Genomic DNA, 23,429 nt, shown 5'->3' with positions numbered 1-23,429 from the left:
GTCAGTAGCTGACGCAGCGTCGGAAACGCATGATCGCAAGCCGGGGACCACGCGGACAGATTGGGGTCTCCTTGAAGCAGGTCTGTCAAAGGTGCCATAATCGAGGCGAAATTGCGAATGAATCGGCGGTAGTATGAACAAAGGCCGATGAAACTGCGCAAGTCTTTTAAAGACGGAGGCCTCGGGAACTCTTTAACGGCACGTAGCTTAGCGGGATCAGGGAGCACGCCATCTTTCGACACGACATGTCCGAGAATGGTCAGCTTGCGTGCCCCAAAGTGACATTTCTTTAAGTTTAGTTGAAGGCCAGCTTCAGCGAGACATCGTAAAACCTGCTCCAAGCGATGAAGGTGTATTGCGAAGTCAGGCGCAAATACCACCACATCATCCAAGTAGCACAAGCATGTGTTCCATTTGAGGCCTCGTAGAATAGTGTCCATCATGCGCTCAAATGTCGCAGGCGCATTGCGAAGGCCGAATGGCATCACATTAAATTCGTATAAGCCATCCGGTGTGATAAATGCGGTTTTTGGCCGATCATCTGTATCCATAGGTACTTGCCAATAACCAGAGCGGATATCGAGGGAGGAAAAGAACTCTGCACCTTATAATCAGTCTAGGGCGTCGTCTATCCGGGGCAGAGGATAAACATCCTTTCGTGTTATCTTGTTTAGACACGATAATCTACGCAAAAGCGTATCGTGCCATCCTTCTTTTTAACTAAAACAACTGGTGATGCCCACGGACTGTCTGACGGTTGAACGACGCCGCGCTTTAGCATGTCACCTACTTGTTCATCAATGACGCGGCGTTCAGTCGACGACACACGGTACGGTCGCTGCCGTAGATGTGGGTGAGAACCTGTGTCGATCCGGTGGCATACAGTTGATGTTCGGCCTAGACAAGTGCTGTGGCTGTCGAAAGCTGGGCGAAATTTGTCAAGGAGGCATAGAAGGTCACGGCGTTGCTGCGGGTTTAGATCGTCGTCGATGACATTGCTGAAAACGTCACCGGCTGATGCGCCAGTGAAGGGACTACAGAAGAGGGCGTTGACCTCTGATGAACCATCAGGAACGCACGTGAAGGTTTCGCAAGGCTCCATTGTGCCGATACATTCACCTTAAACAATGCAATCGGGAATGGGAATGGATTGCCCACAGGGACGTCTGTCGTACAACCTTGAAGGGTAAGCAGAGCGGTTGGGAGCGGTGAGAGGTGGCGATGAACGAAAGCCAGTAGCGTGCGGAGACACGCTACTGGCTTTCGAAAGACAGTAGCGTGCGGAGGGATCTGGGTGTCGTCGGTGATGACCAACTTCGCGCAGGAAAGGTGATCGCCGGCAGGTAAAGCATCGGCAAGAGATGAGAAGGCGACTTCTGCACGGGCGCAATCGATGACGGCTTGGTGACGGGACAGAAAATCCCAACCTAAAATAATATCGTGAGAACAGTGCGGAAGTACGACGAACTCGACTGTGTAGGGTACTTCTTCAATGATGAGTCTGGCAGTACACGCCGCAACAGGCTGGACGGGCTGTGCTGTGGCAGTGCGAAGAGACGGACCGTAGAAGGGGGTCGTCACTTTTCGGATTGAGCGGCACAATTTTTCGGCTATGACAGATATTGCGGCACCCGTATCGATGAGAGCAAGAACAGATACGCCTTCGAGAACGGCATTAATAACATTCGGCGGCGCAAGAAGAGGGCTTGTACTTTGCGACGATGACGCAGTTCTTGCCTCGGGAACTGCGCCATTTAGTTTTCCGTGTCGGTTGCAGATGGACGTCGACGCATCGGGGAGAGCGAGCGACGACGAGGAGAAGGAGAACGACGGTCAGAAGCTGGTCTAAGGCTTGGTCGTGGAAGGGGCAACTCGCGGTCTGAAGCGTAGGAGAACGTGTGGCTGTAATCAGGTGCGCGGGGGTCGTCACGTGAATGTAGTGGTCGGCGGCGGCACAGGCGTGCAACGTGTCCGGGTAGACCGCATGAAAAGCAGATTGGCCGGTTGTCGGCTGTGCGCCAAGGATTGGCGACCCGATGGATCGGAGGTCGTGGCGGCATCGTGGCGTAAGCAGGAGTAGACAACGGAGGCGGCACGCGGAACGTCTGTGGTCGTGGTCGTGCTGCTGCTTCGGCGTACGTCAACGGTGCGGTGACTGGTGGCGGCAGCTCTGGTAGAAGAACCTCAGACACTTGGTCTTGTATGAGGCGTTGTAGTGCGGGATTGAGCGGCGTACTTCGCTCCGGCAGGTTGGGGATTAGTGAGAGCTGGCGAGCAACTTCCTCGCGCACAAAAGCTTGAATCTGCGAGAGAAGTACGGGATCTTGCGAGGGAGTTAAGCCGGACAACGATTCCTGATGTTGGACAGGGCGGCGGGTGACGAGGCCTTGCCGGCGGAGCTCATCATAGCTTTGGCACAGCTCAATGACTTGGGCGACAGTACCCGGGCCCTTCGAAATCAGCATCTGGAATGCGTCCTCGTCTATGCCCTTCAAGATGTGCTTGATTCTGTCCGCCTCGGCCATGGTCGCATCGACGCGTTTGCACAGGTCGATGACGTCCTCAATATAGCTGGTAAAGGTCTCGCCAGGTTGTTGAGAGCGCGATTGCAGGCGCCGTTCCGCGCGAAGCTTGCGGACAGCAGGACGGCCGAAGACCTCGCTGAACTTAGCCTTGAAAGCGGTCCAGGTGGGAACGTCGGATTGATGGTTCCGAAGCCACAAGTGAGCAATGCCGGCGAGGTAAATAGAGACAGTGGCCAGTTTCATGGCGTCGTCCCATTTGTTGAGGACACTCACAAGTTCATAGGTAGACAGCCAGTCGTCGACGTCGTGGTCATCAGTGCCGCTGAATATTGGAGGGTCCCGCTGACGAACCGCGCCGGAGCATGCGGTGGCCTGCGGAGCAGGTAGCGGCGGGCTTGTGTGACTTTCGGTGGTCATGGCGGCAGGTAGAGTCCGGTTGCGCAACTCCAGGATTGTCAGAAGACCTAGCAACCTCCACCAATTATAATAAAGAGCTGAGACACGGCGTGGACAAGAGAAACTGTAATATGACAGTATACCGTAAGCCTAGCCAGCGCAAACAGCAACAACGTTCAGCACGAGGCGCTCTTGTGTAGCGCTGACGATACGACTGTGTAGCTAGCTCTTCAGGGTGCACTTCTTCATCACAATATATATATATATATATATATATATATATATATATATAATATGGGACATGACGGTGACGCCGACGGCAGAAACCAGCCGAGAGTGTCCATATAATTGTTTTCGCCATAAAATAGCTATGCGACGTGCGCCTATCTCGCCTGGCTGTAACACCGCCTTCCTCGCTTACGCTCGCCCCGAGAAAAAATTGGCCGCGTATCTGCGTGCTTCGCTGCAAATGTCGTGTAAAGACGATAGAAGAGGCGATGTGTGAGATATGGACGCCATCTGGCAAAACGTCGGGAAACATGAGTGCTGTGTTGCGTGCTGGTAGTCCCGGCGCAGCAGCAGGCGAAGACCTTTGCAGAGAAACGTCCGCACTCAACAAGTACTCTCCACACACTCTTTTATTTACACGTCGCCCGGGTAAAACAGGAACGCCAGAGCGGCGCCCACAACCGGCAGCCTGAAGGCCACCCACAACGCTGCTTTTTCATTTTTTAAATATTTTTTTTCACCTTCTTGGCCTTCTCAAAACTAAAGTTTTTCAACACCAACCCATGGCATTCGTACAGTGCAATACAGAACCGAAACCGAAACACAACAATGAGCTCGTGCGAAGGGCACAGAGGAAGGCAAATTTCAGCGCAGTCGCATTTTCATCTTTGTTGAAACAGCGCTCACTAGACGACGAGGAAGTAAAAGAAGGCACAGGACAGGCAGCGCCTGTCCTGTGCCTTCTTTTACTTCGTCGTCGTCTAGTGAGCGCTGTTTCAACAAAGATGAACGCATACCAACTCGCTCAAGCTTCCATTCTTATGCATTTTCAGCGCAGCTTAAGAAACTAGGGTCCTTAAAGTTACGTATGTATGCATTTTCTATTAAAGGAACACGCCACCTAATACTTAGCTAGTGATGTTGCACCTCAGATATGCATGATATTTACTTTTTGATCGACAACGTTCACAAGTATGAACAGCCGTACTAGTTCAAGACGGCTGGCCCTTGGGCAAGTGGTTCAACTTTGGCCGAGTGGCTGAATCGAGGGACGTGCCGACAAACAGAAAGACAGACAGACCAAAATTTCTGCGTTTAAGTTCCCCAAGAAAGACTATCGTCTTTAAAATCGCGGCCGGGCTAGAAAGGAGACACGACGCGCGTTGCGTTTCCTCTAGTACGGCCGCGGTGTTTAATAGCTGTTTAACTCGCCGCGGGATGGCGACCTGAGCCCAAGTTCTGCGTTCAATTAGCGACGCTCTTCTGGCTGTCACACGCGCTTTCTCTGCTTACGCTCTCACCGTTAACTATTACAGCTATACCACAGTGGTTTGTTTAGTTATTGATCTTGGACGTTAGTCGTCGTGCGTGCTTAGTAAATTCTGGACCCTCACTTGTGCTCATAATGCGCTGAAAGTTGACGCCCCAGTACGTCATACGATCCAGAGAGAATTTGCCTTTCTCTCTGAGATATTCGTGCACTTCCTCCTTAGTCGGACAGTAGTGGAGGTAGACGACGCCTCGGTGTCGGGAGGCCACTATCCGCCAGGCTGTTGTCTCCTTGTACGGTGTGCACATAAGGGTAGACAAGCACAACCGGTGGCAGACGAAATCCGTGCGTACACTGCGCAGAGAAGAAGGGCGCGAGTGCGTTACACAAGTAATACATGGCTTCATCAATTATGATTACGCCCTACAGGAAAGAGACGTTATGAAGATCCAGTTACCTTACGATTCAATAAACGCCCTAATATCGGCTATAAAGAACCGAAAACACCGTCATAAATTGACACAGCCTAATGAAGCCTAATCTCGCTGGTTTACATGCACCGAAATACCCGATAATGTGGACGGAAGGACGGCTGCCGCTGCAGCTCAATTGCAGAGCATCGGACTCGTTATCTGAAGGTTGCAGGTTCAGTCCCTATCGGCGGAAAGTTGTCTTTTCGTCCACTTTAATTTCTCTACATTTACATCATAATTACTACACTCAAGTTGAAAAGACTACAAATAACGTACCGTATACTTTCTTTGACCTCACTGTTTGTTGGTTCTTTTAGGTTGCGTCTAACAAAAAAAAAGAAAAGAAAGGAGCGCTTCATAAATTCCCCTCCTTTCGTTAAAGTTTGTAAGTGAGGCTCTATAAGCCTCTGGTTTATCTCTATTAGGCTGTCGTCGTCTTGCGCGCAGTCCCGTGTGCAGACAACATTATGAATGATGCGCAAACTTTTCATGACAGAGACCACTTGATTATTTCCGAAAAGTAGTCCTATAATTATTTGCCTGTCGTCTGTGCCGTGGAATATCACTGTGCCAACAGCGGCCTCGGATAATCGAAAATGGACAAAGTGGGCCAAATCACGACTGCTGCTGACGGCAAGTAAGAACATGTGACTCCCGACAACCGCGAACACTCGCTACAATACTATGGCGTGATGAACAGCGCCAGAGATACGCGACGAAATATTTCGTACGGACTCTCACAGCGGCACTGCTCCGCAACTTTGCCACCACGCGATACGGAACGCCTAGACGGCGCACTTCAAGCTATAGGGTGTCTCAGCTCGTACGACCTATCAACCGGCGCCAGACAGCCTTCCAGATCGGGCGCACGTATGGTCGATGCATTAGACCACGCAGAGAGCCGGCGTAGCCGCCACAACCACGTTACACGAGGAGAGGCCGCGCCTACCAGCACTCCACAAAAAAAGGCAGGGATGCGGACACATGTACCGCACGTTGAGTCAAGACTCCCCTCTCCTGTACGAAGAGTTGACTGCCAAATATCGCGTTTTCCCCCCACATTTGGGCTGATTTTCCCGGATGTCTGGCGTCCATCTCGCAACGATGCACGGATCTCCTCTGAGTTCCCGGATAACGGTGCTGGCATTCGGCTCAAGGTCAATTGAAGGCCGCCGACAACGGCAGCTGAAAGCGTTTCATGATTAAAAATTACTGCACAGCAAATACGAGAACGCTCGCGTCATTTATGGAACTGACAACTGTGCTTGAATGAGCTCGTTGGTTGCCCATAGAGGAGGGTTCCAGCCAACAACAGTGAAACCTCGGTGATACGAATCTCATGGGACCACCAAAAATATTCGTATCATCCGAAATTCGTATAACCAGAAAGTAATGAAAATTAGCATGCCACAAAAGAAAGCTGGCGTACATTTTCATTTGTTGTTTTTCAGGGCCGCAGCAACGTCAGGAGGAACCCTGAATGATTGTCATTTAAGTTTCTAGTTGTTTCTAGTTGTCGGCAATCATACCAGCACTTGTAAATATACGGCCCGTACGCGCGCATTCAATTAATGAAACAGGTGCGTTGTAACCCGCGACAGCGGTAGCCCCTTCTAAATTTTAGTATGTTTTTTTGGATTACATGATACCGGAGTACTGCAGAGAAAGTAACAAAAGTAGTGCTTTGACGCTATGGACCAAGGCCACAAAATTACAAAACCACGGTCCTGTGTTATGATTTTGTGATCGCGGAGGTGTTGGGGATGTTTTTGGGATATTTACGGCCGTGCCCGCACAAGTGCGACCTCAACGGTCGCGCATGAACGTTGTGAGGCCTGACTCCTTCGCCAAACCGTCCTCGCCTTCTTTCGGTCCTCATCCACCTCTCATAGGATGTCCGATGCACGAGGCAGGCAGGTGTAGACAGAGTACAACGACAGCAGCCCGCGTCGACGCGTTAGAAAAACAAAGCATGAGCTAATGTCCTATGTAATCTAAACGCGAAGGCACACGGAGGTACATAGGAACCTGAAAGATTTGCGCAGAGAATCTCGGAGGCCATGACGCGTCTCTGAAGGTTTATTCTGACCGTACGAAAGGTGTTTTTCTTACACCGTGATTCTGATGATTTGGCGGTGCGGTGCGCATGCCCACGCTTGCGTTCCCGCGCTCGCACGTGCTTGGCGCGTCTTCCACGACAGCACCTCTTCGTACGTGGGGCGGTAGCGTACGTTCGTATCAAGCGTCGCTGGATGAAAATCGGTTCGCAACAACCATACTCCATTACATTGCAGGCCAATGGGCCTTGGCCGGCACCAACGAAAAATTCGTATCACCCCGAAATTCGTATGAGCTGTGATCGTATCACCGAGGTTTCACTGTACTTGGACGAGGACAGAAAGACATACGACACACCGCTGGACTAGCAACTATTGAAAGCTTTCTTTAAAATTTACAGCAGTTGTTAGCAAATGCATTGGTCACAGATTACCAGGTTTTTTTTAGTTGTGCGCATGCATCTTTTTTCTTTTTCCGTTAGTAGTATAGATGGTGTGTACTGATGCACGAATTCTCACTTTCATCGATGGCGATGGCTTCTTAAATTTCGCGCGTCAGCTTGTCTGCTGGACACCTCGCCTGCTGGACACCGCGCCTGCTGGACATCTCGCCTTCCACAATCGCCACCCTCAGCGCACCGTTAACCTGTAGGACATCCAGATTTTAGCAAGAAGTAATGGCAAGCTGACGCGCGAAATTTTAGAAGCCATCGCCATCGACTAAAGTGGAAAATGATGCACCAGTACGCCATTCATATTATTAACAAAAAAAAAGAATAATGCGCAGAAATAAAAAGAAATCTGGTAATCAGTGAGGAATGCATTCGCTAACAACTGCTATAAATGTGAAAGAAGGCTTTCTTAATAAACGTTCACTTTCTAGTCCAGCGATGTGTCGTATGTCTTTCTGTCCTCGTTCAAGGCTGGAACCCTCCTCGCGATTTATTAAACATACAGATGAAATAGTTCTGTGCTGCTTTGAGGAACTGCGTTACTCTTCAAATAAGCGCGCAATAGCATTCACGCACTCATGTGATCTGAAGATAACGGCACAGCACGGAACGTAATACAAGTCAAATTCAGTGTGATCACATGTAAAAGCGACAGCGAGTATTGATTGAAAACGTCTGTATCAGTAACTCAATTTCGATTAGACTAAACTCCGCTGTGTTTTCGATTCCGGCATAACAAGACGTGTGAATAGTGGCCTGTATTTGCATAAGTAGTCTATGTAATCGTGTGCACATGAATAAATATTTAAAATCACGCTATTGTCTCCCCAAGCGGGGCAAGCGTCATTGGGGAATACCTCGGGATAAATTGCGTGTAGAGTGCTCAGATTAGGGTAAGTCTCCGTCTGCAGTAGTCGGAGTCGACCGCTGAGCACTACCGCGCGCCTTGCAGGACCGTAATAAAGCTTTTACGGCGAAAGCTGTTATGAGAAATTAACAATAGTGGCGTAGTTGTCCGCCGCCGCCGGTGACCGTAACCGCTATCGCGCGAAATAAGAAAACATGAAATAAATATTATCTAGGATCGAAAGGGATTTGAACCCGGGCCCTCTGCGTGGCAGTCGAGTATTCTACCACAGAGCCACGGTGGTGCTGAAAACTCCTTCGCAAAAAGACCCTATACAGGCGTCATGTCGGGCAAGGAATCAAGTTAACTTGTGTAATATAGCGGGGCAGAAGAGTAAAATAACAACCAGGCGTCACACAGTGCTAATTGCGCAACGAGTGTGCGGTTTAAAGCTTCCCGCCCACTAAAAAGTGCGCTGCCATAATTCTTCATCGTCATCAGCCACACGCAGAATCAACATCGTCATCAGCCACACGCAGAATCAACAAAGGGCACGTAATGCCTCACATATGTGTAACGGGTACCTCGCTTATCCGCAGAAAGACGAAGAGTGGCATAGTGGGTGTTTCCCTACTTCACAAAAATTATGATTTATGGCGTAGTGGATACATTGCATATGTACTTGTATTAGATGCCCCAACAGAGTTTGGAACGAGCTCTAGAAAGGCCGCTCTTCCAGCCTTCGCTGTGACTGTGCTGCGCGTTGCGCGCAGGCCTGGCGCTTACCGACCGACCGACCGACGCTATTGTCTTTTCCATGCCAAAACCACAATCTGTTAATAAGGGCTGCTGTACACACTGCACGCAGGTACACCAGATTTATTTTGAGCCACTTGCGGTTTTCTTATGTGCACACAAACCTAAGTAAACGTGAGTTATAAATGCGAATGCATGTCTTAGTCGGGCTATGTAAAGCATCCGGCGTTGTCCGCGCGCCGGCAGGTGTTATCTCTCCGCTTTCACTCCCTCTCCCATAGCAACAGCTGCGGGCGCGCGCGCTTATCCTCGCCGCTAGCAACCGGAGCATGTGGTGCGAGAGAAGGTAGGAGAGGGAAGGTGCAGTGCTTCGCCGCTCCTTCTCTCGCCGTTCGCTCTCTCTCGTCCCTGCGCCCCACTCTCCCGTCCGCTCGCGCCTCACTCTCGACCGTTCGCTGGCTGGGCGCCTCTCAAGAACATGCGGAAATATGTGCTCGAGACGAGGGTGGCGATGCGGGCTTGTTGGTTGGTCATACTTGAATGAGTTGAGCGCATACGAGGACACGGACAGAAGGAAGAGACGTACACACACTGGCGCCAGTGTGTGTACGTCTCTTCCTTCTGTCCGTGTCCTCGTATGCGCTCAACTCATTCAAGTGCTCGAGACGCCGCTGTGAAACGCCAATGGCGACCACAAGGCTGAGATTATGGCCGTCAGGTACAATGACAACACAAACAGGTGCTGATGAATGTGTAAATAAATGGTTACACTGCAAATTCTCGTCTCGTCATTATTTACGCCATTAAAATTACTACGCCGTGTACACTCGGCGCAAGAAATGCATTCGCATTTCCTCACGATTCCCTTCGGGGAGGTGGGGGCATTTTTGCATGACGCCCCATCAAAATGAGGCTGCCACTACCGGTGTATGCGCATCATACGACGTAGCCAAACGCTACGGATAGCCGTGGTATTCATAAATGTGCAGTAAATACTATTGCGCGCAATTGTGTCGATACGAGGCGATACATTTTGCAGGCAACGTCGATTCTTTTAGCGCAGAATATCTACACGAACAAGGTAACTTAACTTCAAGCATAATCTCTCCAACTCCTGGCGTTGTTCCATCTCGCCTCTTCAAGTACGTGTTAGCACGGGTCGCGGTTGACTAATGGCAAATTCACTGGCAAAAAAAAAGGGTTTCTTTTTTTTAATCGATAACAGATGTTTGCAGCGGACGCCAGGTCTGGCTTATCTCCTTGCATCATTTAGCTCAAAAGGAAGATTGCTTGCATACCACGACATTTGCGGGCATTGCCGCCAAGGTCGCCAAACCCTCCCACCTTTACTGCCTTTACTGCGTCTGGCGCTTAGCCGTGTCGCCGATAGGCAGACAGAAATTAGCGCCCTTTTCCTTTTCCTCAAGAACCACTACAACTGCGTCGGTCCTCACGCTGGCGCAAAGTTCTATGGCGGAAACTACAATCCCGCGCTTTTCTCTCCCCTGTCTTAGGCTACCAAATTTACTCGGGAATGTGCCCTAGTTGGGACTGAAAGTTTTGTTCTGCCAGGAGAGCGGACCTAAACCACATTATGTGGCAGTGTTAGAATTGCTCCCCCCGAGCCTTCGTAGACGATTAGGTAGTCAGGAGCCGTGGGAGGCTGTCATGGGCAGCTACAACGCCGCACGTCAGGAGGCTACCCTGATGTGCGCTGAGGTGGTAGAGAAGGCTTACCGCGAGTATAAGGTCCCTCGCCTTCATTTCGCAGCCCCTTTCCCTTAAGAAGCGACAAATATAGTTGTCCGTGCCTTTCTCAAACGCGACATAAAAAGCGCTTTCCCGCGGCTGCTTCTCTTCGCCCGCTCTTCGGCACATCGCGACATACTCGTGACCTTGGCAGCATCTCTAACCTCTTTGCGGCCGCCGTGAGCAAGGCGCACAGGCATACTGTAGCCTCTTTCCCAGGTCCGCGGCAGCCGACGCTGCCGTCGACATCAAGGCCCCGCGTGCGCGGCAAACAGCGTCACAAAGCGCCGCTCTTTCGGCCGCTTTCATGCGGCTGTTCAGATCTTCGCAATATACGCAGCAGTTTTCCCTCTTTCCGTGCCTCCTTACTGGTCTCCATACACCGGAACAAACAATCACCGCCACGTGCGTCCCTCTAAATACTAAGCGCACGTGCGCTTTTTCATCCAGTGGCCGTGCTACGCAATAGCCGGATTCTCTCCCACTCCACCGCTCCGAAGGCGAGGAGAGCCTCGATGTGCGCCCTTTCCCCGCAGCCGCAGTGGCCGCATAGAGTAACAGAAAATGACAAGAGCGGACACACGAGCCTATTGGCCGCGAGATCGAGCGGAGGCGCCGCCTGGCGGCTACTGGCTGAAGCGCGCCTAGTGTGGATTGCTCCCTGCGTCGTCTGCTAGCCACGTTAGAGTGTACTAGAACTGTTGAGTGGCGTGAACGCGCCTCGCCGCCTGATGCCTTCCGCGTCGACCGTAGCGGCGGCGCTGCAGTCGCTCGGTACTGAAGGCGCGCGGCGCGGCGCGCTAGAACGAGCCGCTAGAACTGCTGGACGCGTCGGCGGCACCCGGCTAATCGGCACTGATGTGGCTTTCGTTGCATGTCTATCATTATTAAGCGTAGGAATTGTCGTCGTAAGCCTTGATGGACGAAACTTCAAAGCTTTTAATGGATGCTTGCTTCATATATGCCTTTGAGAGATACTGCAAATCAGTTCTTGTAGCCGAAGTGACTGCTGGAAAGTACGCAAAATATAAAAATGAAAACGGGCTGACAGCGACCGTGAATATTCACGATCTCAGTGTAATTGAGCCGAACTTATTGCTGGGCTATTTAGAACAATTACTCTCAATTAACTAGACGCCGAACGACCGCCAGAAGAAAGAGACAGAGGGAACAAAAGGGCGTGTCTTATTCTGATTTCTTCTGCCCTAATGCTTTCTTTGATGGTGATTCGGCGTCTAGTTTATTCAGAGTAACTGAGCTGCTCTAATGGAATTTAACTGTGCTCAGAAAGCTGTGAGCTGATATTGTGCCGAAAGCACACCGAACATTTACCGCGCGTTGGCGAAGCTGCATGCGTGTGTGGTGCGTATCTTTACAAATGCGCTGTAAATACGACTTAAACATTACAAGGGCTCAAAGGTATTGGAACTCAAGGTTAACTCGACCGGTACAAATAACGGTCGTCCTCAGGTGCCTTGCACGGATATTGTTATTAATTGCTAGGCGCCGGTTGGGGAGGGGACACTTTACTGTCCGTATTTGTGCGTGTATATATATATATATATATATATATATATATATATATATATATATATATATATATATATATATATATATATATATATATATATATATAAACATAACCTCGCAAAGCATAGAGCACCACTGCCCCTCCTGGCTTCACTTTTGATACTTTACAGATAAAGCAATGAAATTATAATACAAAACGTTGTCAAAAGAAGTTTTTCTAATGGCATCGATAGAAGATCAGGAAAAGTGCAATATAAGGTGTCCATTGAAATGAGAACTGGCTGTAATGAATTTAGGCAGAATAACCAACGGGCTAGATAAGCCCTGATGCATGAAGTTTGTTCCTCGGAGGTGAACACGCGCCTTCGGCTCGGCTTCCTGGCTCGCCTTCCTGGTATTTTAAGCCCTCAGAGGTCGCATAACCGGTGCATCGTAACCGCGGAAGCATGCTGTTAACACAAGATAGCCTTTCGGCATTAAAGAAACAGTGCAAAACTGGCAGAACTCAGCCGTCACGAATATAAATGTTGCGATAGAGTCATTTGTACTCCGGTTACTCATGAAACAGTCGAGCGCATTGGAGCTCATACAGAGATCAATGCTCTGGATATATCGTATACAGACTGCCGACAGAATTGTAGGCTTTCGTCGCTGGTTCGTTAGTTCTTCGTAGTCAGTGTTCGTAGTCACTTATAGTGTAGCGCGGCTCGAAGTGCTGCTTGCAAACCGCACAGCAATCAGTGAGCAGCTAGATGCATGTGCGCAAAATCCGATTGTCGCCTTCTTTGGGGGTCGGCAGGCTCCAAAAACAGGAAATATCTCGGCGCAATTTTGGCACGCCTGCATATTCACTCATGCACCATGGCGCGTAGCAGGCGTTGAGACACCGATTGAAGCTCAGTAATGCATTAAACGCGCTCAAAACGCGCAATTACACGCTTTCGTAGGCCGCGACGAGCGCGCGCCAAATGCAGACGCTCTCCACAGCTTCAGTACAAAGTGACTACAGCGCCGCCGCTACGGTCGCCCGTCGGAGCATCACCCGAGATGCGGCGCGGCCGCTTCGTTCGTTCCACTGCCCCCTTCTAGTACACTGTAGCCACGTCGTGTTTGCATGTGCGCGTGCGTGCTGCACGTTCTCAAAGGGCGGTTTGTTTTGTTATGTTAGCGCGAGTTTAACTGCTCGTACGTATATCTAACATGGTGTACAGAAGCAAATGAGCTTGCTCGGCTGCATGCGCATTGTAATAAGATCAGTGAGTGCGACTTTCGAGAGGGCTGTGTACTGGTGTCGTACCCTTCGTTTTCCAAAATCATTTCAGTGTTGGTGCTGCTTTCTGGTTCAAGCACGTCGTAAAGTGCGCTTGGCATAGTCCCGAACATGAGGAACATTAAATAGTGTGTGAATGCAGCGTTTCAGCGACTCGGTGGTAAACAAAAAAAGTCACAGTTTCGCCGCAAGAGCGAAGCAATGAATGCGATAGCAAGAAACTAATGCTATATGAAGTGACGCTCGCCAATGGATACTCTCAGTTTGAACAGCGCTCCTGTTGCAAAGGCGGCCGAAGCAGCGAAGGAAACTAGCGTGCTTCAAGTGTCGAGCCGTGACACTTGATAGTTCGCGCTCATCTTCTGTTTGTTCGTTTAGCGGCGTCCCTTGAGCTCGAGTGGCTTTCGTACGCTCCGTATCATGAGCGCGGACATCACGGTGAAAGCGTGAAACATCCCTCTTCCCCTCAGCACAAGAAAACCGCGCGAGCAGACAGCGGAAGGGCAAGGTTCTCCCTGAAGAAGCGAGCGAGCTCGCCGACGACATTTAAATGCGCCTGTCGCGCTCCTAACGCCATCTCGCTGGTAATGAAGAAACGCTTATAAGCGCAGCCGTATTTGAGTCCGTCCAAAAGGGTGTGTATATAACGCTCGCCGTTACCTACGTGGAGGATCTGCGTTTCGTGGCGTAGTGGCTAGCGCCACTCACTGCGGAGCAAGAGGACCCTGGTTCGATTCCGCGCTTCGGAAGCATTTTTAAGTGCACTTTATAAGCGACCCTGTATCCGCCGTCATCCGCGCTCCTCCTCCTCCCCCTAGCAACGGCGCGAGGAGCGGGGAGGAGCGTCTGTAGCAACGGCGCAGCGACGTCACACCCCACGTGACTGCGCGCGCTCCGCCCCCTCACCGCGGTTCACGCGGGCGCGCGCCGCTCCCCGCACCGCTCTTCTAGGTGGCATTGGGTGCAGTGCTTCGCTTGCTTCGCCGCTCCTCTCGCCGTTCGCTCTCTCTCCTCCCTGCGCCCCACTCTCCCGTCCGCTGGCTCGGCGCCTCTCAAGAAGAAATGTGTGCTCGAGACGCCGCTGTGAAACGCCAACGGCGACCACAAGGCTGAGATTATGGCCGTCAGGTACAATGACAGCACAAACAGGTGCTGATGAATGTGTAAATAAATGGTTACGGTACAAATCCTCGTCTCGTCATTAAATTACGCCATTAAAATTACTGCGCCGTGTACTCTCAGCGCAAGAAATGCAGTCGCATTTCCTCACGATTCCCTTCGGGGAGGTGGAGGCATTTTCTGAATTATTTTTCTTTGGGGCTTTTATATATATATATATACATACTTATACATATACGGTGCATGACGGCGGCGTCGGCGACGGCGACGGCAAAATCCAGCCGAGACTGTCCATATAATTGCTATCGCAATAAAACGAGGCTCATGCACTTTCGCGTTGTTGTTAGGTGTATAACCGCGGCACTCCAGTTCATATCAGCTTAATTGTGCTTAAGATGTCCTTTTACTGTACGGTCGTGGTCCCGCTACAGCAAAATATTTCTATCAAGTGAAGTTTGAGACTTCGGTACTCAAGCTGTCCCTAAAAAAAAAGGAAAGCAAAAACAGACAATGGAATGACACGGCAGTGATAAAACGGAGTTGCCGCGCGCTATTTTTACTTGGGGCGAAATTTATGCAGAATCACCCGTGTGCTTAGATTTAGGTACGCTTTGAAGGACCCAGATGTTCAAAATTAATCCCGACGGCGTGCCTTACATTTATGTCGTATAATTTCACGCAAAACCTCATCCTTTCTTTTTACATTATCTTCAGCGTTTGTGTGGACTTGTTATAAATTGATGGAATGCAGCGGACATTATTAGTTTGAAAAAAAAATCAAGACACTCGTTCCATAAAATAACCGGACCTTTGTTGCATCATCGTCGTGCACGTAATCAATCGATGAAAGCTCTGTGCTAAACTCTTACCTGCGTATATATGCGTATTCGCGTGAACAGTGCTACTGAACTCATTGCACAGGAATATGGGCTGGTATACTAATGAACAAGAAGTAAACACCTAAGTAGTTCAGTCATGCTACTGTAGTGCGTAGTACACAAAACACAAGCTAAACACGTACAGAGAAAACAACAAAAAAAACGTCATACAGTGTGTAAGCACAGACTGTCATACAGACGACCATCCCTTTCATCGGCAGATTGCGCTTCTCTCACTAGTAATGGTAACGTTGGATGATCTTCGTGCATCGATTCAACAATGAAGAGCGTAGATATTACCAGTAAGCTGCAATCAACGCATTTATTCGCCGACAGTCGGCTGAAACCGCTCACAACGAAGTGCCGCTGTGTGCATTTGTATAAGCGCCTCCGACCGCCTCTCCACACTAACGCGGCGACGGTGCTGCTACCTATAGGTCGATCTCGCGGCCCCAACGCTCAATAAGGCCCCTATACCTACGGAAAGGTACAGCTTTCTCTTGATCTACGCCGCTTCCTCCTCACCACGCCTCTGATAGGGCGACTGCGGTCACGTGGTAGCGCGCGCCTCTCGGCGCCATGTTGAACGCTCCGACGTGCCATTTGCTGTGTGTTCGCCCCATGTGAAGTGCACGAAGTTTGAAGCGTACGTGTGCGTCTCGCTCGTATTGTCGCGATGCCGGGTTGCTGTGCGTTTGGCTGCCATAACCGTGACACCCATGGGAAAAAGTTTTTTTGCATTCCATGCGGAAAAGAAAATGAAGGTCGCCGGAAAATCTGGCTCCACAGAATCGGCCGAGCAAACTTCGAGCCGAGATCGGCGCGGCTTTGTAAGGTAAGTGCTCGTGCGTTTTTACTCTTGACAGGCGTCTTGCTTTGCCGTGTGAGATATGTGGTGTATTACTTACTCAATGTCACGCGAAATTTCGTGTTATTTGTCATGCACCAAGGCAGTCACTTTCTCGAGCAAGTGACTGTCTTGAACACCAGATGGTCGAAATTTTCGGAGGCCTCCACTACGGCGTGCCTCCTGATCATATCACGGTTTTGGCACGTAAAACCCCACATATTAATAACTCTGAAAGAACGAATGTCGTGCACTAGAACACTAGGTTGTGTTCCACATATTCTACTAACCTTTCACTGTGATGTGCGGATGGAAGGGCGAAGACGGAGCGAGCGTCGGAATGAAAGTGCGATAGCAAAAAAAAAAAAAAAAAGAACCTAGCGCGCAGGATTTATCGAAAGCAGTGCATTTGCGTGCAGCTCCTCCATCATATTGTCTAATTTGGCGAACCACTTCTGTGTGACAGTCTGAACTTTTTGCAAATTCGGAATATGAGCGGGGCTTTAGTTCAGCGGACCGCGCCTCATCGGCCGGCGTGTCATCATGAATTATCGCGTCACAGATTTAGCGCATAAGTTTCAACACGCTGCGGTAGTTGCAGCAGATGCCTGTTTGACGCGCAGTAGATCAAAGCAATAAATTTAAAATTTCAATCAAAGCGCAGCCATGCGGTTATTTTAATAAACGTTCATTCATGTTTAGAACGTTCTGCGACGCTTATGGTGTTTTGCTGCCGTGATAAGATTTCCACCTAACTTGAGTAAAGTGCGCTGGGGGGCTAGTTGGTATGACATAGAATGGTAAAAAACTGCGCGGTTTACGGAACACAAGAAGTAGAGCACAGGACGAGCGCAGGACGAGCGAGTCAACCGCGCAGTCCGTTACCGTTCCACCTAACTTGTTTTTTTTTTTGTCTAGGATCATTTTGAAAAAAGTGAGTTTGAGCCACTGATTCTCAACAAATTCGGAGTCAAGAAGTTGAAGAAGAACGCGACACCATCGATATTCAGTCACAGGAAGCAACCCCAAAGAAGGAAGCCACCAGCTCAACGTAAGCTGACACGTTGCAATTGTTTATATATGTTTACTCTGTACATCACGTGCTGGAACCTCAGAGTTGGGAGGGTCAAGCTCAGAAAGTAATTGCAATTTGCTTCAAATTGTACATTGCTTGCAGCAGCTCTCCTGGCGCGCTGTAAGGGAATTAGATGGTGCGCACACCTACACCAACTGAGAAAATGAACGCAGAAATAACAGAGTCATTACACACAGCCGTATGCGAGACATGGCACGCGACCACGGCTGGACTAGAAAAGCTGTGGCTGAAGTGGCAGCGCCAGCGCGCAACCGGCCTGAAAGCTTCGCGCGTCCGCGTGGCGCGTTCGAGGGGGCGCCGCCGTCGTGCGCGAGAGCGCGCAGGAGAGAAGGCGGCAGAGGGGAGAGCAGATGGCGGTACTTTTACGAAGTATAGGGGCTTTAACGCTCAAGTCTGCGCAGCGCCGTCCGCCGCCCCAGCGGAGAGAGGGGAAAGCTCCGGTAGCTCGGACGGGTCGCTCTTGCTTGGTTTTCCCATTGCGCGCGCGGAGAACGTGCTCCCCGGGGCTTTTATCTCGCATTTTACACGCTATGGGTGCCGTTCCTTCGTCGCACTCGAATGCAGGCATGCAGTCCTGCTGCATATTGAACTGTCAAAAAAGTTTAAAAATGACGAAGAGCCCAAAACTTCCTGTCATGTACTACCATTTCCAATGCAAGCAGTGCGAGAAGCAGAGGCGTCAAGAGTGGATTATGACAGTTCGCCGCGATGCTTTCGCGGTCTTGTCACCTTGAAGCAATTTTTGTCGTACACAGTATTACGAACTATTAACGGGGAGAAACGCGATGATCGTGCTCATTTGAAAAGGAAGTGCGTTAGTGAACCGAAGCTACAACAAATAGACAGCCGCTGTATGTTTCGAGATTGCGCGCTGGCTTTCCGAGTCAACCACTTGTAATGTGACAGCAGCGGAGCACGTGGGCTTATTACACTACAGTTTAAATAACGCACCGTGAGTACTATGTGTTTAATTCAGCTGATTGCGGTACATTTCCCGTCGCGGCTCCCTGTAAACAGAATTAAGCTGCATGTTGGCACTGAGCGTTTATAATGGCCTTGCATGCGACACGCCGTGATTGCTTAGCAGGCTGAAGTGTTGCGCTGCTGAGATCGCGGTCATGGGTTCGATTCACGCATACGGCAACTGCATTTCGATGGGAGCGAAATCCAGTAACAACGAAGTACTTAGATTTACGTACACGTTAAAGAACCCGGGCAATATACAGCTGCCGCTTTGGAAACGAGCTGAAAAAAAGAACCAAGGTGGCAATTAAATTTTCGATGGCTTCGCGAATTCAGATGCGCTTATCATCGGGCACAAATCTCGGCATAATCATAAACATGCGCGATCCCAGTGGGTATTGTATATAGTACCAGGGGCGCAGCCAGAATTTTTTTTTTTTTCGGGGGGGGGGGGGGTTCAACCATACATTATTACATTATGTACGTTCGTGCGTGCGTTTGTGTGCGTGTACATATACGCAAGCAAAATTGAAAATTTTCGGGGAGGGTTTGAACCCCCCCCCCCCCCCTTGGCTACGCTTCTGTATAGTATGAAGTTGACCAAGCGAGCTGTCGACACAACCAAAGCGACGTTAGAATAAGCGAACACGGTGCGTGATCAGGCGTCGATATTATTCGAAATGAAACACGCCTCTGCAAGAAACATGCATGGTCGAAGTGGGCATGAAATATTTATTTATTTTCTGTTTGCGCGTATCATTATGCTGTCAAAGGGAGCTCTAAAAAATTCCAAGGTGACATTTAACTTGCGATCCGACGTCGTTATCATTCGATGCATACCTCGGCAAAAGTGAAATTCCCACGAAACTGAACACTGAGCATTGCGATGCAGCCAGTGACTCAACAGGGCAGATGTAAATTTATGCTCTTCATACTGAGCTCATAATAAGTTTAAAGCCGCACGACAAACTTGGCATCCAAGCAATGGAAAAGTTATCAATAGAAAACGCACGCGAAAGCGTGCTGGATGTTTGCTGACAGCTCGGAGTAGACACGATTGCCGCAACGAATCTGCGTTTTACCGGTAACATAATCACAGAACTCGCGCAGTCACCTCCCTATTCATGTCAAAGAAATGTGCCCGTTCAGCATCGGCACGCACGTAGCGCTCGCACAAACAGCATCGCCCTTGACGACATGCTCGGTCCCGAAAAGGTGGTCGATCAACCGTCCTCCTCTGGTGAGATTCCCACATTGAAAACGATTTTTTTTTTCATCTCTGGGATCTTTGTGAACCTTCAGAGCAAGCGACACGTGAAGCTGCACGTGCACGGCGAGCAGAGAACAGCGCGTGCAGGGTGCGTGAACGCGCGTGCAGGGTGCGTGAACGCGCTCAGACAGCGCAGTCAAAAGCCAGGCGCGGGCAGAGAAGCGACCGGTTTTTGCAAGAAAGGCGGCGAAACGCGTGCCACGCAGCGCCCCCTGGCCGAGCTTGGGAGGCCTATAACGCAGCTTCCCGCCAGCCGTTAGACGGCAGCACGTCACTCCCTGTTTCCAAGAGAACGCGCGTACTAGTTGCAATTTCTAATTATCTACTGCAGTACCTTTTCTGGTTCACGATACATCTACTTGTCTTTGTCAGGCTATGTGGCTGCGGCACTGGCTTCTGCTGGCTCGCAGTGCGGCTCTAAATCCGTCTTTATCGTCTGTGATTGGACAGTTCGAAATCATCGATTGGTAGCTGTCATGACCATATATGGTCAGGTTTGCCGGCAAGACCATGGCAAGACGACGCGGCGACGCATATAAAATTGGCTCTACCTGCTCCGCGGATAATTCGCTGGGATCGTCTGCCGGGAAGTCACTCTGCCTGACGGCTGCTTGGTAAGAACGCCTTCATTAGGTTCTTTTTTTCCCTTCATTACTTTGCAATGTATTTGTCTCTACAGCTTTAAGTTGACATTTGACGCAATTTGTGTTTTAGCGCCGAAAGCTTCTTTGTGCTTCACGCTTCGCGTATGATGTTCGTGAATTGCTTTGCATTAAGAAATAGCAACTTGAAATGCTGCGCAGCACGTTAGCGAAGAAATCGTTTCATGGCGCCAAGAATGAGTCGCCGCTTGCGTCGTAAGGTTTTCTTTGTGCATACAATGCCGTTACACGCAGTTCTAATTCACTGCATGGGTGTGCAATGTGTGAAAGAATGCAGTTATGCTTAAAATCGTTATTTGTGGTATTCGCAGTTTGCTTGACGCCTATGTTAAGAGCCGAATTAGAGAGAACTTGAGAAATCAGAACAGTGTTCGTTCGCCGTGGCTACGACGTAATATTCTCGTTAAATACTGCCTCAGTAGTTCATGCACCGAAGGTTGCTTTGTTTTCACTGCGGCAACTGCTTGGGACTGTTTTTCGCGAAAGGGCGCTGAAAAGTGCGTCAGAGACAATTTGTGCGAAGGCCAGAGAAAATACGATCAACCTATTTCTCTTTTTCCAGGTCATGCCGTCCGGAATCAAGTACTACGGCAGCTACTGCTGCGCTGCGTGGTGCAACAACAACGGCAGGAGAAAGAGAAAACGTGGTACTAAGTGGTTCAGGATTCCGCAAGACGACAGGTAGCCCTTTGCACCTTTCCAAGATGTACTTACTGAGAATGTGACTTGAAATAAAATGTTTCGTCTCTCCCAACGATTGTCATGTCTGCATAAACAGACATTGTGTGCTCGCCGCTCTGGCGGTGTGGCTTACACGAAGCTACTTAGGCATGCAAGTAACGCGTTAAAAAAAAAATATATATATATATATATATATATATATATATATATATATATATATATATATATATATATATATATATATATATGTCACACGAACAAAAGTGGTCTCGGGGGCCGTGTAATTTTACCTATAGCTAAATAATGGCCTCTGAGACGGGCATTATTAATTTTTTTTTGCGATTTTTCATCTCTGAGGCGGCTGTTAGGATTCCCCACTTCCGTTTGGTGCGCTGCGAACCCAAATCAGTCGCAGGGCCCTACGGGAGTGTCCTCTCTTAACCTTTTTTATATTCCTCTATGGTGGCCGTTCAATTTGAGAAATGCGTTCTCAAAACCTCGAGCCAGTTTTACCGCGACTTTCATTCCCTTTCAATAAAGTTCGCCATTGCGCTGTATAAAGCTTAAATTGACTTTCTTACGCGATATGTTCGATTTTTCTGATGATTAATGTGACCATGCGCCTGCGCAGCCTGTTGGTATATATACCTGGCGATCTGCCTTCAATAAATCAGTTGTTAGTTTGCGCCTGTGCTCGTCTGGTCTTCTCTTGTGTTGTGTGGTGTTGCGCTTTTAACGATAGTGCTACATGTAGGCTGCCGGAATGCATATTGTCGACGCGCGTGTGCGCCCGACGAAGAGGACGAAGGTCGCTAGCTGCTCGAGCTCGGAGCCGGATTGCTCAGCGCTGCAGCCGTTGTTGCAAATATATCTTGTGAATAGCGACTTGTAAAAGCGACTGTCACTCACGTAACATATTTGGTGGAGGTGGAACGTTCCCCGTCCTCATCACGCAGCTCCGCGATGGCCGCGTCATCCAGCCTCTCGCCATGGCTTCCAATGACAACCCGTCCCCATCTCCATCTGCGGCTCCTACGACAACCTTTGTCGCGGTCCCCACCCCCCGCGATCCCGGGACATTCTCTGCGCAACCTGGCCTCGACGTCGACTACTGGCTTCGCCTGTATGAACGGGTCAGTCAAACTCACCGGTGGGACCCTACCATGATGCTCGCTAATGTTCTCTTCTACTTGGACGGAACCCCGCGCATCTGGTACGAAGCACATGAGACCGAGCTCACCAGCTGGGACACGTTCAAGGAGAAGCTACGTGACATCTTTGGGAACCCGACCGGTCGCCACGCAGCTGCATGACAAGAGCTCGCTACCCGTGTCCAGTCACCTACTGAGTCGTATGTCTCATACATACAAGAAGTGCTTGCTCTTTGCCGGAAAGTGGACGAGGCAATGCCCGAAGCTGACAAAGTGGGTCACGTTTTGAAAGGCATCGCGGACGACGCTTTCCATTTGCTGGTCTACACCAACGTCTCGACTATCGACAGCATCATTCAAGAATGCCGCCATTTCAAAACGGCCAAAAGCCGTCGTGTGCACCCTCAATTTTCTCGGTTGCCAAACACGGCTGCCACGTCCACCTGCTCCGATTCCGCCGCTACACCGCCCTTTGAGCAGAGTGTAACGCGTATCGTTCGACGGGAACTTGAAGCGGCAAGTCCAGCGCCGTTCCAGCCCTCTCCATTCGATCATGCACTATACAACCAACCCCCGCGGTCTCCGTTATTCAGGCGGTCGTACGACAAGAATTCGCCAACCTCGGGTTCCCTGTCGCCTGCCCCGTCTCTCGCCCCTCGTCCCGACCAATGCCCATGAATGCATCTCGAAGTGACCCATTCGTTCCTCCACGATGTCGCAACCCAGCGGAATGGCGAACTCCCGACGACAGACCCATCTGCTTCCGGTGCCACCGCGTTGGTCATGTCTCCCGCTACTGCCGCGCCACTTGGAGGCCGCCATATAGGACCCAATTTTTCTCGCCTTCCCGCCCATATGAAGATCTTCGCCGGTATTCGCCCAGCCGTAGAGACCCTACTTGTGACCAGGGCTGGGCAGTATCGCGATACAAGAATATCGCGATAGTATTTCAGAGATACTTTTGAGTATCTGTATTTCTGTATCGAGATACATTTGAAAAATGTATTTGTATCTCAGTAGTGAAATACATTTTCGATGTATCGCCTGTATCGCGATACTATGCTGGACACGGGTATCTCGTTACATTGTTTTTTTGTCGGAAATTAGTTGAGGCGTGTTTCCAATGGGGGAATGGCGTTATTTTTTTGTGCCAAGACAAGCAAAGGCGCGCCGCCGGTCGCCGACAGACAGGGCGGCGATGGTTTCCGC

At 50.0% G+C, this 23,429-nt stretch overlaps 1 protein-coding gene across 1 annotated transcript in view; it reads right to left on the bottom strand.

The window, feature by feature from the left end:
- LOC119391071 (decapping and exoribonuclease protein) overlaps window positions 1-23,429 on the bottom strand; it is a 73,519-nt gene that overhangs the window by 39,925 nt on the left and 10,165 nt on the right. Inside the window, exon 2 of the mRNA XM_037658755.2 lies at window positions 4,544-4,773. Coding sequence (XP_037514683.2) covers window positions 4,544-4,773 — 230 coding nt within the window. The remainder of the gene's footprint in view (window positions 1-4,543; window positions 4,774-23,429) is intronic.

This window comes from Rhipicephalus sanguineus, chromosome 4, assembly GCF_013339695.2.
Source record: "Rhipicephalus sanguineus isolate Rsan-2018 chromosome 4, BIME_Rsan_1.4, whole genome shotgun sequence".
Lineage (NCBI taxonomy): Eukaryota > Metazoa > Arthropoda > Arachnida > Ixodida > Ixodidae > Rhipicephalus > Rhipicephalus sanguineus.
The sequence above is the reverse complement of the archived record's forward strand: the minus strand, read 5'-3'. Positions and strand labels throughout refer to the sequence as shown.